General features: G+C 35.7%; 2 protein-coding genes and 1 long non-coding RNA gene across 3 annotated transcripts in view; 2 read left to right on the top strand and 1 right to left on the bottom strand.

The window, feature by feature from the left end:
• LOC120349983 overlaps positions 1–5,727 on the top strand; it is a 22,014-nt gene extending 16,287 nt beyond the window's left edge. The window contains exon 2 of the long non-coding RNA XR_005570558.1: positions 5,434–5,727. This is a non-coding gene — a long non-coding RNA (uncharacterized LOC120349983). The remainder of the gene's footprint in view (positions 1–5,433) is intronic.
• Positions 1–10,585, bottom strand: part of LOC111058563 (piwi-like protein Siwi) — a 17,793-nt gene extending 7,208 nt beyond the window's left edge. Inside the window, 7 exon segments of the mRNA XM_039421739.1 lie at positions 2,065–2,078; positions 2,081–2,234; positions 3,745–3,936; positions 4,082–4,296; positions 5,231–5,326; positions 5,463–5,752; positions 10,455–10,585. Coding sequence (XP_039277673.1) covers positions 2,065–2,078; positions 2,081–2,234; positions 3,745–3,936; positions 4,082–4,296; positions 5,231–5,326; positions 5,463–5,745 — 954 coding nt within the window. The 5' untranslated portion in view covers positions 5,746–5,752; positions 10,455–10,585.
• Positions 10,448–12,503, top strand: part of LOC120349982 — a 13,950-nt gene continuing 11,894 nt past the window's right edge. The window contains exon 1 of the mRNA XM_039421742.1: positions 10,448–12,113. Coding sequence (XP_039277676.1) covers positions 11,042–12,113 — 1,072 coding nt within the window. The 5' untranslated portion in view covers positions 10,448–11,041. The remainder of the gene's footprint in view (positions 12,114–12,503) is intronic.

Here is a 12,503-nt window from a genome sequence, read left to right on the forward strand (position 1 = left end):
CAATAAAGAAACACAATAAGGAAAAATATAAACAAAGTCCAACGTACATGGGAATAAAATTTATTGGTTGTCTCCCAGGTTGCATAAGACATGAACCTGATAGATCAGAATTTAAGGAATTGCTGAGAGCATATTTGATGGATTTAGCATGCTACAGTATAAACGAGTTTACTGTAAAAAATGAATTTTATACAGTCACTAATTTCTCTTTAGCTTTAAGTTAGTTTTTAGTTTTTGACTTTTTCATGTATGTTTTGGAAAGAAATAAATTAAAAAAAAATATATATATATATATTATTCATCATGTGATAATATTCCACCACTAAAACATTTTTCTTTTTTTGATTCAACTAATAGACGAGCTGCAGCAGGCTTAGATTAATGTTTTTCTTGTATCATCAAATATAAAATATTCTTTCATTACATAAAAAACAGTTTTACAATAAATAATATAGTTGTCAAGGGTATACTGAAATCGAAGATACCAAAACTTGACCTCCAAAAAGTTTGTCCGAAGCCTTTGGCTGATGGCATAACATGTATGACGAGTATGTGTGTCCAAGCATGTTCAACACACTTGTCCTTGTTACTGGCCACCTTCAGAGTACCAACAGTCAACAGATGTCATCAATAATCAGGTATCAATCGATGTGATAATACTTGGTGATGAGGGGGGGACCAACGCGGTCACCATACCACTTCTAGCGCTCCCTAGCGTAGTGCGTAATCCAGCTCTAGTCGAGCATGGAGCACTGGCAAGTGCCAGAAACATTATTCTACTAAACTTTAATGACAAATTGAGCTTTTGCGATGTTAACATGTTCTAAATTAAAAACGATTGATAATTTACACAATGCTGTTTTCATTGCTAAACTAATAATTAAATGAGCCTATTACAGTAATAACATGAATATGGCTAATCATACAAGAGTAGGCCTATGCTTTCCTAATTGGTTAAAGGCTGAATAATTTGAAAGCCTAAGATTCTATTTTTATTGTTTATTCGTGATTTCAAGTATAAAAATGAAGCTCTAACTACAACAACGAAGATTAGCTGGCATGGGATATAATATAGGAGCAGAATGACAGTATTTTGAAAACTATTTAAAAAAAGAAATTTCTCAAAATTGATGTCAATTTAAAAATTTGACTTATTTATTGTCATTCAATCTGAAGTAGATTTGAATTACAAACTAGATAAAAAACGGACAAGAGCTAAACTTAACTTGCAATTGCTTTTCCCATAATTATTACCGTATGAATAATAAACTAGGCTATTGGTAAAATACTTTAATTAGTCAAGGTATAGTCAATAATCTGAATGAAAAAGCTGAGATTTGGACAAAAATAGTTCACCCGTTCTGTTCACTGTCTTTCTTTAGAAATACAGATATAATGAGCATGGCATTAGCTGATGAAAAGCATAAGGCATGTGTTCGTGGTGTATAAGTCTGAATGTCTAACTATTGAAAACAAAACCAAGATATTTATAGGCTAGGTGCTCAGATCAGGGAAGGTGGTGAATTTGCGTTATCTATTTTATAGGTTACTTCTAATATTATTAATGATCCTCATACTGGCTCTACTCAACTGAAAAATTCTATTGACCGAACCGTTGACTGCTTGACCAGTTACTCGGAATTGATAGTTGAATATGATGAATAAAATGTAATACTATTCATCACTTATACAAAATGTTAATATTATATTGAAATAGAATGCTTATTATATTAATAATTATATTTTAAATCTATGTAGAAAGATGCCACTTTCGGCGAGTTGGAAAACTTTGTCAACGTTTGATCAATAGAATTTTTCGGCCAGGGGTGGTGGATTTCCGCGAGTAAACCAAGCTTGTGTGCGTGAAGCGACAAGCTGGAACGAGAAAAAGACCTAGTTTGTCGTCGTCCCAGTTTGACGAAATACCCCAATTTGTCCCTTTTTTTTGGTTGTGCAGGTTTTCAGGGCTGGTGGTATTCTGCGACCCAACTTATGCATACTCCAAATACAATTCATCAAACTTGCAGCTAAAAACCAAAGCCTATTTGGATGAATGATAATTACCTGGTAGTTGCGGAGTCTCTCTGCTGGGCTGAATTCAGCAGGTCATAAGCCGTATCTTTACGCAGCACTTTGTGGATTATTTCCACACAAAGTAGGAAAGAATGTTCATGTTGGCGCATCGAAGTTAGATATCCAGGCCACAACTCAAGGCTGAATTCAGGAATTGTTATCTGTAAAGTAATAATTAATAATAATAATACTGAGGGTGATGCCCACATAAGCTCTTAGGTTTGTGCGTGGGTAATGAATGAGAGGGATGATGAGAGATGACTACTACTTTTTAGGTAGTGGGGACCGACGTCTTATCGTCTCCTCCGAAAGACGGGGTGGCCGTATATAATTATGTGATTGTGCTACGGTCAAAAACTTCTGCCCCGGGCGAGATTCGAACTCGGGTTCTCTTGATTATTAGGCCGGCGCATTATCACTTACTCCAACAAGCAACCCATAATATAAATAGCGAGCCAGCCAAATAATAAATCATGATGACTTATTTGGCATCAAAATATGAAATCCATGTTGATTAACAGCTAAGATTATATAGTGAAAGACATATACGAAAAAAATAAAAATACGAAAATGTAAACAATCCTGTAAGTTGTTTGAATGCAAAATTGTGGGTTGAAGTATTTTCTAATCTGAATATGAATATTTACGGGATTGACCCAAAGGAATATTAATAACAAAAAATCATATTCTCGCGGTTTTTTGACAAAAGTAATTCTAGCATAGGTCTACTTATTTACTTGACTTTTCAGAACACATTGTAGATTATTCTAAATTGCAATACTAATGTAGCTGGTTTTGTTGAAAAATCTACCGTTATGACTCATCAAACGATAAACTGTTAAGTTTCGGGTGTTACAATCCTATTTTACAATTATTATTATAGATGTAGTTTAAATATTTAATTGACGTGTTATACACTGTTAAAATTATACAGATTCACCTGTCAAAATAATAATTACTTAGAAGCTACATAGGCTACAAGCAAGGTACCTTTGGTAGGAAGACTTGAATCCTACCTGTTAGCTCTTTCTACATTCTGCACGCCTAATATCTTGCTCTAGTATCTTCACCATTCAGACTTTGTTTTGAAGTCTCCTCACACAAGGGTAGTAGTGTGCCGCCTTCAACTTATCTACATTACGAGACAATCACAGATAAACTCAACGTGTTGTCTTTAACCCTAGCAAGCTCCTTTATACTTTTGTTGAGGTGGTATCCACATGACATCCAAGCTTGTGCGTGCAACAATAATGATGTGAACTGATAATGATGCTGACAGATGAGTGAACCTACAGCTTTAGATTTTCACTGTAAATAATTATATCAAGAGGAGCAGCAGGCGCATGGATCTTAATAACTTATCAATAGCTTAACAGAGCGATCACGTTGCCAATCATGTCTCGTATTTTTCTAGAACTAATACTTCCAATTATATATTTTACTTCATATTTTCTCTAGGTAAACAGTCCAGGTCAATCTACCTTATCTATAAAATTCCTAAGAATGCGTAAAAATCTTTTTAATCTGGATGACAAACATTTAGAAATCCCATTTATCCCTACATTAAATTTAATGCAGTAGTTCAACAATGAATATGTAATTGTTTAACTTACTGTAATATATTAACGTAATAAGTAGAAATAAATGCTGACTCTTAATTAGAATACTCACTTTAGCTTTTGGATCATAGTAGTTGCGCCCCAATAGAATCATATCCAAATTGGCAATACATTTTCTGACGACGATGTTCAGCACTTGGAGATAGGTTTGATCTCCATACTTGATGGCGTCTTTATCCACCATGCGCACAGTCATCGTTATGAATTGATCATCGTGCTTCCTCTTTGACACTAGTTCCATTGGCTGAAAGCAAAATGCAATAACTGAATTATAGTGGAGAACATACTATTGTTACTGATTCAAGCTGGTTGTACCTTCAAATCAATATTGTCTAGCTCAATAATGGCAGTGTAATTTAATAAGCAATTCAAAACTGTTGCCAACTTACATCAGGTGCCAGACGTTGATGGGTGAATAACATGGTTCCGTCGAATACAAATCCGCCGCCCAATTGAGCGCGATGATTGGACAGCAGCCCACGCTTGATAATGGTGCGGTCTTCCTCGGGGTTGAAGTCAACCCGGTACTGGTACAGGTGCCAATCTGCTTTCGTTTCGATAGCGAAATAGTTGGCTGTGCAGACCACCTTCTGACCAGTCACACCTGCACAATACAAAACAACTTACTCATTTGGGGCACTCCACATCAAATATATAAGTGGCCGAAGGTGAGTTAGGTGTTTGGAACTGTTCTAAATTATGTTAAAGGTCACATTCCATGCTAAATTTTGACTAATTTTGAAATGCAGGTTCCATGTGTTTGAGGCTTTACAAAAAAGTTCCAGTGATATTTTCTATTCAAATGTTGTATCGAAATCATGTAGGCCGATATGATTTATATGATCACCTGTACATGACCACCTTTCATCATGTATAAGAGAACAATTTTTCCCCATTAAAAAAAAATCAAAATGGTGGATCGATCCAAAATGGCTGACCAAAATTGAAAGAAAAGTAATTTTTCTAATTCGGAAATTAGAGTAGAAATGAAACCTACTATCAAATTATCATTATAAAAGAAATATTAAGATGTTTCCATTATTTTCACTAACCCTTGTATATGGGCCCACATACGAACAAGGAGAATGAAGGAGAAAAAATAACAAAGAGATCAGGGACCACTACAATAGCCCAGGCATTATGGGTGAATTGAAATTTAAAATAATTCGGTGGGATTGGCATGAACTGAAAAAAGAAGGGTTCAAACTTGAGAAAGAGTTAGCGACAACCCCCCCGGAAGGCAACATCGTGGAAGACCACGTGCAAGACCATCATGGAAGATGATGCAAGTCAAATCCTATAGGGCTAGCCCATAAAAGCAATTTTTAGACGTTTTCAGATTCGGCAGGACAGGAAACTCTCCGATTGGCCGATTGAGTTGTCGCCTTAGAAAACCGGTTAAAGTGGTCTGGCCCTTGGTGGAGATGCTCAGGATTTATCCACCTGCGGCCAAAAAATGTCGACACGGACATAGATTTCCCAGGGAGTAAGTATGACTAGTAAATGAATAGTCGAGAGAGAGAGAGGAAATGACTCACCTTGTTTGTTTGCGCAACTATCCGGCTTAGTACGGATGAACGTTGGTCTTTCTATGGTTCGAGTGCCTCGCAAAGCGCCTCTACCAATTGTATCTCCTGTAAATTAAACAAAATGTGTCAATAGCATGCAAGCTCATATTGTAAAGCACCAAAAATTTCACTAATCCCTACAAAACTTATTGTCAAATTGCAATTCTTTGTAGGTTATGATGAATTTAGAAAGTGAACATACCAGAACCTGAAGGGCCAGCGGTTGTGACTTCCTGTTTGACAGCGAGTCCTCTCATGGCTGAAGTGAGCTCATCGCTGCCCCCAGATGCCTGCTGCCTGCCACGACTGGTGGTGGCCCGCCCCGGCAGCCCCGCCTGTGGTGCTGGCCCCGGCTGGGCCACTCTAGCCCCTCCGCCCCTTGTCGGCTGATTGGGCTGTGTGGGTCCTGCGGGCGGCCCCCCGGCCGCTGGGGGCCTCACCCCTCTTCCCCGCCCACGTCCACGACCTCTCACCTCGTCACCCATCCTAAATCAACATACAAATACAACATTTGACAAACCAAACAAATAGTTGGTAGAGGTCAAATCACTTCTCTAAAACTTCTCAAACTTCAACTAAATTTTTCAAAATATTAACCTTCTTTTTCAAATGTATGCAAATATTGATAGTATTGCTCTTACTATGTAATAATAAAATAAATTGAATAGAGAATGAATTCATTGATGAATCAATCACCCATCCTAAATCAACATACAAACAAAACATTTTAAAGACAAATCAAACAATTAGTGGTAGAGGTCGTCAATTCACTTGACTTCTCTACTCAACTAAATTTTTCAAAATATCAACCTTCTTTTTGAATGTAGGCTATTCAAATAGTATTTTGATAGTATTGTTTTGTATATGTTATAATGAAATAGATTGAATAAAAAATGAATTCATGAATCATAAAAAATATGACACTTCAGCATAAAAATTCATTTCAGCCTTTCAACTACTTGTATGCATTTGGTTTTTTATAGGCCTCTCTAAGTTTACCTCTAATAAATGTATATTCATCAAGTAGGTACCAATTCAATTAAAAACATTTTTTCCTTTTTGCTAATAGCCTAATACAAAATAAAATAGAATAAAATCTTGAGAACTAAAATGTAACAGAACTAGGAAAAAAAGTGAATCAGAAATTAAATCAATACAGTTAATAAAACCAATCAATTAATTTGAAAAATAATTAAGATCATTCAAGACAGATTAATTAATTAAAGTCAATTGAATCAATACTTGGATTGGTGTTTTTATTTAAATGAACAATGTTCTGATGTCTGCACCTTAAAATTTAAGTTTCAATTAATAAATTTTGAACGTGTTAAATCTTTTATAAAATAAACTGAATTCAGTTAATTATCAATTAATTTATTCATAATCTGTATACACTGCATTCGAACACCAACAGTTCCGTGCCTACTCTGGCTACCCAACCCGTTGCTAACAACATAACAGAATAATTAAGCAGTAGAATAGGTCATGGCCTACAACTCATGGCCAGTACATACAGCCGATCAGCTGTTCAAAAGCGTACACTTCAACCCGTGTTTACATTGAAATCCCTATGTCTAATGGAATTTTTCATGAATAAACGTTAATAATTCAACTGATAACTACTTTTTCGAATAAAGGGTTGTTATTTTATTTTACCAATACAATTTTTATCTCTCATCATGAATTTCAAGGGTAGTAATCATTGAGTTCTCTTAATATTCTTAGTTATTGGTTAACCAATTTGTAGGTTACCCATGTTTTAAATTAGCTTTTTCAAATTCAAACACGTATTTCAATTATTGTAAAAAAATATAGTAATATAGTGTAAAGTTGAGTTGCTTGAGCTTTGAATTAGGCCTACCTATTGTTTTTTCAATTTTGATTACAGTATTGCTCAATTTCTACGAGAGGAATTACAACCACGGCTTTTGTAGTATGCTAATATTTATAGCTTTATTAGATTTAAGGAATTTTTAGATTAAACATAATTTTTTTGAAAAGGTAAATTGGTAGGCTATTACTCATTTTATTATATAAGTCACTATTGGAATAAGAATTCTTATCAAATCATAACAAGAATGGCTTGAAATAGAAAAATTTTGCAGTGTAGGTAACAGAACATACATTACGGTATCTCTAACAATATTATTATAAACGAATATATGTGATCAATGATAATACTGCTAGCTTACTCAGTAAAGGATTTCAATATTCAGCCTGATCCAGTAACTTACATGAATCATTTTTATCTAATCTGTTTCTACTCTTAACAAAGTGAGTTTGACACAATTTGAAAATTTGACGATTCCCCGATCCAGGACCGTGAGGAATACAGTACATCTTACTCATCGGAAGTAAGTACTGTGCCGGTAAGTAAGTAAAGTATTCTTTATGGGTTATGGCTGATCGATACAGTGTAAATAATAATTTATTGCAGAGTGAGATATCAGAGTTTTTATATTTATATCATATGTAAGACCATGTCATATCATGAAAAATCTATGCATATTCTTCAATAGCGCTAATGAACCAATGATATGTCTATTGACGCTCTGGTAGGATACTACTTGAAAGATTTATTCTTGGTCACAACAGTAATAATATGAATAATATCCTGATACATGAGAATAATTGTATGATCACATTGAATGGATATGTGCAAATTTACGTAGAATCATGCATGACCCAGAAAACAAAATTTGAAAAGTGCTATTGAAACACGTTGTTTACACTGAACGCAACCAAGCACGCTTTCAGTGTGAGCTAGTGTTCCTTTTGCTCTTTTCAGATATTGTACGTTTCTTGTCTGCACGCTTGGTTATGCATAATTAAGCGCGCTCTTGCACAAATTATATTAATATTCATGATGGTCTCTTCTAACATGCAAAGGCTAGAGTCCCCCAGCTGAGTTAAGATTATCTGCTAAATGGCAGGGGAATCATAGCGCAATTAATAACCCAATTCAGTGTTGCTATAAATTTGTCATTTCATTCATTGAACTGTTATTTCATATGCTAAAAATGTGTATAAAATTTGAACATTTTCTGCTCATTTGGTTTTGAAAATCCTGATAAAACACAGATAAACACTGGAAACGCCAATTTCTAGCACACCTTCTAAGCCCTTTCAATAGCCTACATAACTAATACACCTCAAGTTACCTGAAATTTTGAACCAAACGTAAGAATTTTCTCTTGAAAGCTAAGAAAACGCTGGTAAGAGCAGAAAAATCGCCTATTCTGGGCGATATAGAAGTCAATAAGGTTTAGTTATTTTAAATTTCTAGACCCTATAACTGAACAACATTTTTCTGTCAATTCTTGAAAAAGCGCATACCGTATTGGTCGTCTTTGAAATTTTTTTCAATTACGGTCTCAGTCACTACACCTCCGAGTTTACGGAGGTAGTGTCTTAGTGCGCCACTAGAAGGTTGAACATTAACTATATTTCATTTTGATAACTTTAAAGGGAAAAACACTCACATTCTTTTGGTGTGGCGACGACCGTTTCGAGTTTCTGTTTGGCTTGAGAATGTACAACACCAGCACTAAACGGTCGTCGTTACACCAAAAGAATGTGCTTTTTCAGTTTAAAGTTATCAAAATACAATACATTGTAATAATATTGGTAATAAATATGGATAATCAACAACGAATCAACTGAAACACGACTTTCTTACTTATCCGGGTGAGTAAATAGATTAATTGGTGAAAGAATGAGTGTCATTTTACTTCTACCTAATATATATTAATATAAAATATAATGTCAAAAACTGATATGTTCATACTTCATTCAGTTTTGAAGCTCTGCTATTTGAATTACAGCACGATCTTCAATAACTTCTCCTTTATCAATTACCCACAGTTCTGGGGTCAGAGGAAACACATACCGTAATCCAAAACACTACTGGCAGTTTAATGATTCTAAACTTTGAAGAAAGTATAGGTATATACAGTAGTTCAATTGAAATATTATTCATGATTGTAAATGTCATAATTTCAATAAAATAATTACGGTGTTAAACTATACAGTTAATTTTGTAGACCTACGAGGGTACACTATTTTATAAATTGTAACTCATTCTCTATTAAATGTATGCCAGCCATGAATCATATATACGGTATATGTATATATATATATTTATCCTACACGATTTAAAATCAACACTTTTTTACTTGGAAGTTTTGAAATAATAATGAATTTAGTCTTAAACTCCAGAATAGAGTTGAGCGCAACCGTAAATACATTGTACTTAAATTCGTTTAGAAAGAAACTAATTCAGTTTATCAACAATGTTTTTATAATTTATTTTTGTTCAATAACATAATTCTTATTTATAAACCATGCCTCTGCTAAACTTGATACTTTTGTAAAAGAAGTAAGTTTGAATTTGAATAAGCTATCTTGAAACAAGTAACCTACAAATTGGTTAACCAACAACTAAAAATATTAATATAATTCAATGATTACTACCCTTGAAATTTATGATGTAGGTTAAAATTTGAATTGGAAAAATAAAATAACAAGTCTTTATTCGAAAAGAGTGATTATCAGTTGAATTATTAACGTTTATTCACGAAAAATTCCATTCAACATAGGGTTTTCAATGTAAACACGGGTTGAAGTGTACGCTTTTGAACAGCTGATCACCTGATGGTTCTAGCCTTGTAGTTACGTAAGCGACGAATAGGTAATGTAAAAGTATTGATCTTTGATACATCAAAAATATAACACAACTCTGCAACAAAACATGCATGTAATTTCCTATTCTACCTCATTGATTCTCAACTAAAGAATGTTAAGCCTTCTATAAAATTAATAAAAGAAATGAAGTGACATTAGTATAATAAGAATATCGAGTGACCTGGCTGGCTCAGGTCTGGTAGTTTTTAGGTCGCAAATATGACTTGTTTATTTTTAACCTGATAAAAGCACAAGGTCAGCATAACCTACATTTAAAAGAAGAAATTCCATTTAAAAAAGTAATCATTGGTGAAATAGACAATTTTTCAATACTTGTTAGGCTTATAACTTCAATATTTTTTTAATTTGAGATAGCATACAGTATAATTTCTTGTGTAACAAAGTCACATTTTAGTATTCTCAACATTATGAAATTTCAATTGACTGTTTCAAAACTATCATGCAGTAAGGATTTCCAAAGGAATCATAAAAATAAATTATTTACACTTACTAGCAAATTATGCAATTGCAGGTTTTTATTCTGGACACAACGAATGAAAAAGTAAAACAAACAGTGTTGACAAGTAGCAACAAACAACATTCACATTCACAACAACGCAAAAGTGGCAGAGAAAGCCTCCCACCTCCCACGTAGGCCAATTAAGAACGGAACCGGATATAGTATTAATATAAAAGATAATAATATATATCGAAAATTATAGGTGGCTTGCATCGCGTCATTTTATACATGAGAATGATATATTTCTCTACTTTAAATTAGAATTTTACAAAAAATATGAAAATCTTATACACTTATACCCGAACACAACAGATCAAAAACTGATAATTGCTCGAGTTGAAAGTAAACGATTTATGAGTGGTTCACGAAGTGAGGTACAGAAGGTACAAAATACTGTGTTTGTCTGAACACTGGATGTGCCGGTGTGCCCTGAGGAGCTTAAACTTTTGAACATCTCTAACTATAAGTTAGCTGCTTTCCATAGTCGAAGTGAGTACCAGTGTTGTGGTGTGGCCATTTTCATTGATGTGGATATGCATGCCCTATTTGCATGACGTGTTGATGTTACTACACATTGCATGGATAAGGCTCATGAATTTGCCTGTGTTTCTTATGAGCTTGCTAGACTGTATATTGTTCTGGTATACCGCTCCCCAGCTGGGAATTTTGAGAACTTCCTCCTTGCCCTTGAGAAACTTATTGCTGAACTTACCAGGGTAAACCCAAGCTTTGAGGTTGTGATCGGAGGTGACTTCAATGTGGATCTGCTGAAGGCTGATAACAGGGCTAAAGATTTTATCAATCTCCTTCGATCCTTGGACATGTATCTGGCCAACTGGCGGCCCACTAGACTCGATGCTTGCCTGGATAATGTGGCTTCAACCCTGAGGATTGATGACTGCATTAGGTGCTCTCCCTTAAACCTTTTCCTCAGTGACCACCTGGCACTCGAATGCACAGTTGAGGTGTCCAGTCTGGTGTCTGAGCCTGTGAGGCATCAGCGGCATGTTTGGGTGAGGCCCATTATACAGTGTGGACAGCAACGTTTCCTCCAGCTCCTGGATAATATCAACTGGGACCTGCTGTTGGTTCACCCCTGTGCTGAGCTGAATTTTACATCATTCTTCAATGAGTTCCTATGCATCTTCAATGGCTGTTTTCCTCTAAAGAGGATCCTCCAGGGACAAAGTAAGAGGCATGGAGTGGCCTGGGTCACAGATGGACTGCTTGATTTGCGTGACCTGATGCTTGTGGCATATGAGAAATTTCGAGCTGATAGACTTCCATCTTCGAGGAGAATCTACTCTGGCCTGAAAAAGTCTTACCAGCAGGCAGTTAGGATGGCCAGATTGCAGTTCAACTCTGCACTTATTGACCGGTCTCCCAATAAGTGCAAGGCTGCCTGGAGTATTATCAGAGCAAGTACTGGTTCTTCAGTGCCATCTACTATTCCTGTTTCTGCGGATGATCTGCATGACACCTGGACTGACTCGATTCATAGGATCCGTGGGGGGATCCAAGCTTCCTCCTCAGTGGCGGTGGACCTGCTGGCTGCCTCAGTTCGCCCTCCAGACTCTCAGCTCCTGACCTGGCGCCCTGTGACGTGTGAGGATGTTCTATGGATTGTGACTAGCTTGAGCAAATCTTCAAGTAAAGACATTTATTATATGTCTAGCTTATTTATTAAGGACATCATACTGTCTATTATTGAGCCTTTAACTGCTTGTGTTAATCAGTGTCTCTTACAGGCCGTTTTTCCTGATGAGCTGAAGGTTGCAAAGACAGTACCAGTCTTCAAGAAGGGAGATAAAACTGACCCATCTAACTATAGGCCCATTTCTATTCTGCCTATAATCTCGAAAATTTTTGAGATTGTGATTGCGGAGCAGCTCCTTGAATATTGTGAGCAGTGCAGCTTGTTTGCGGCCACCCAGTTTGGTTTTAGAAAAGGAAGATCGACTGCGGATGCTGTCGATTTCCTTCTGCGTAAAATTTATGAGAGCTTGAGAGGCGTGAGCTTGCTGGGCTCACATTATGTGA

Source organism: Nilaparvata lugens, chromosome 2 (genome assembly GCF_014356525.2).
Source record: "Nilaparvata lugens isolate BPH chromosome 2, ASM1435652v1, whole genome shotgun sequence".
Taxonomy (NCBI): domain Eukaryota; kingdom Metazoa; phylum Arthropoda; class Insecta; order Hemiptera; family Delphacidae; genus Nilaparvata; species Nilaparvata lugens.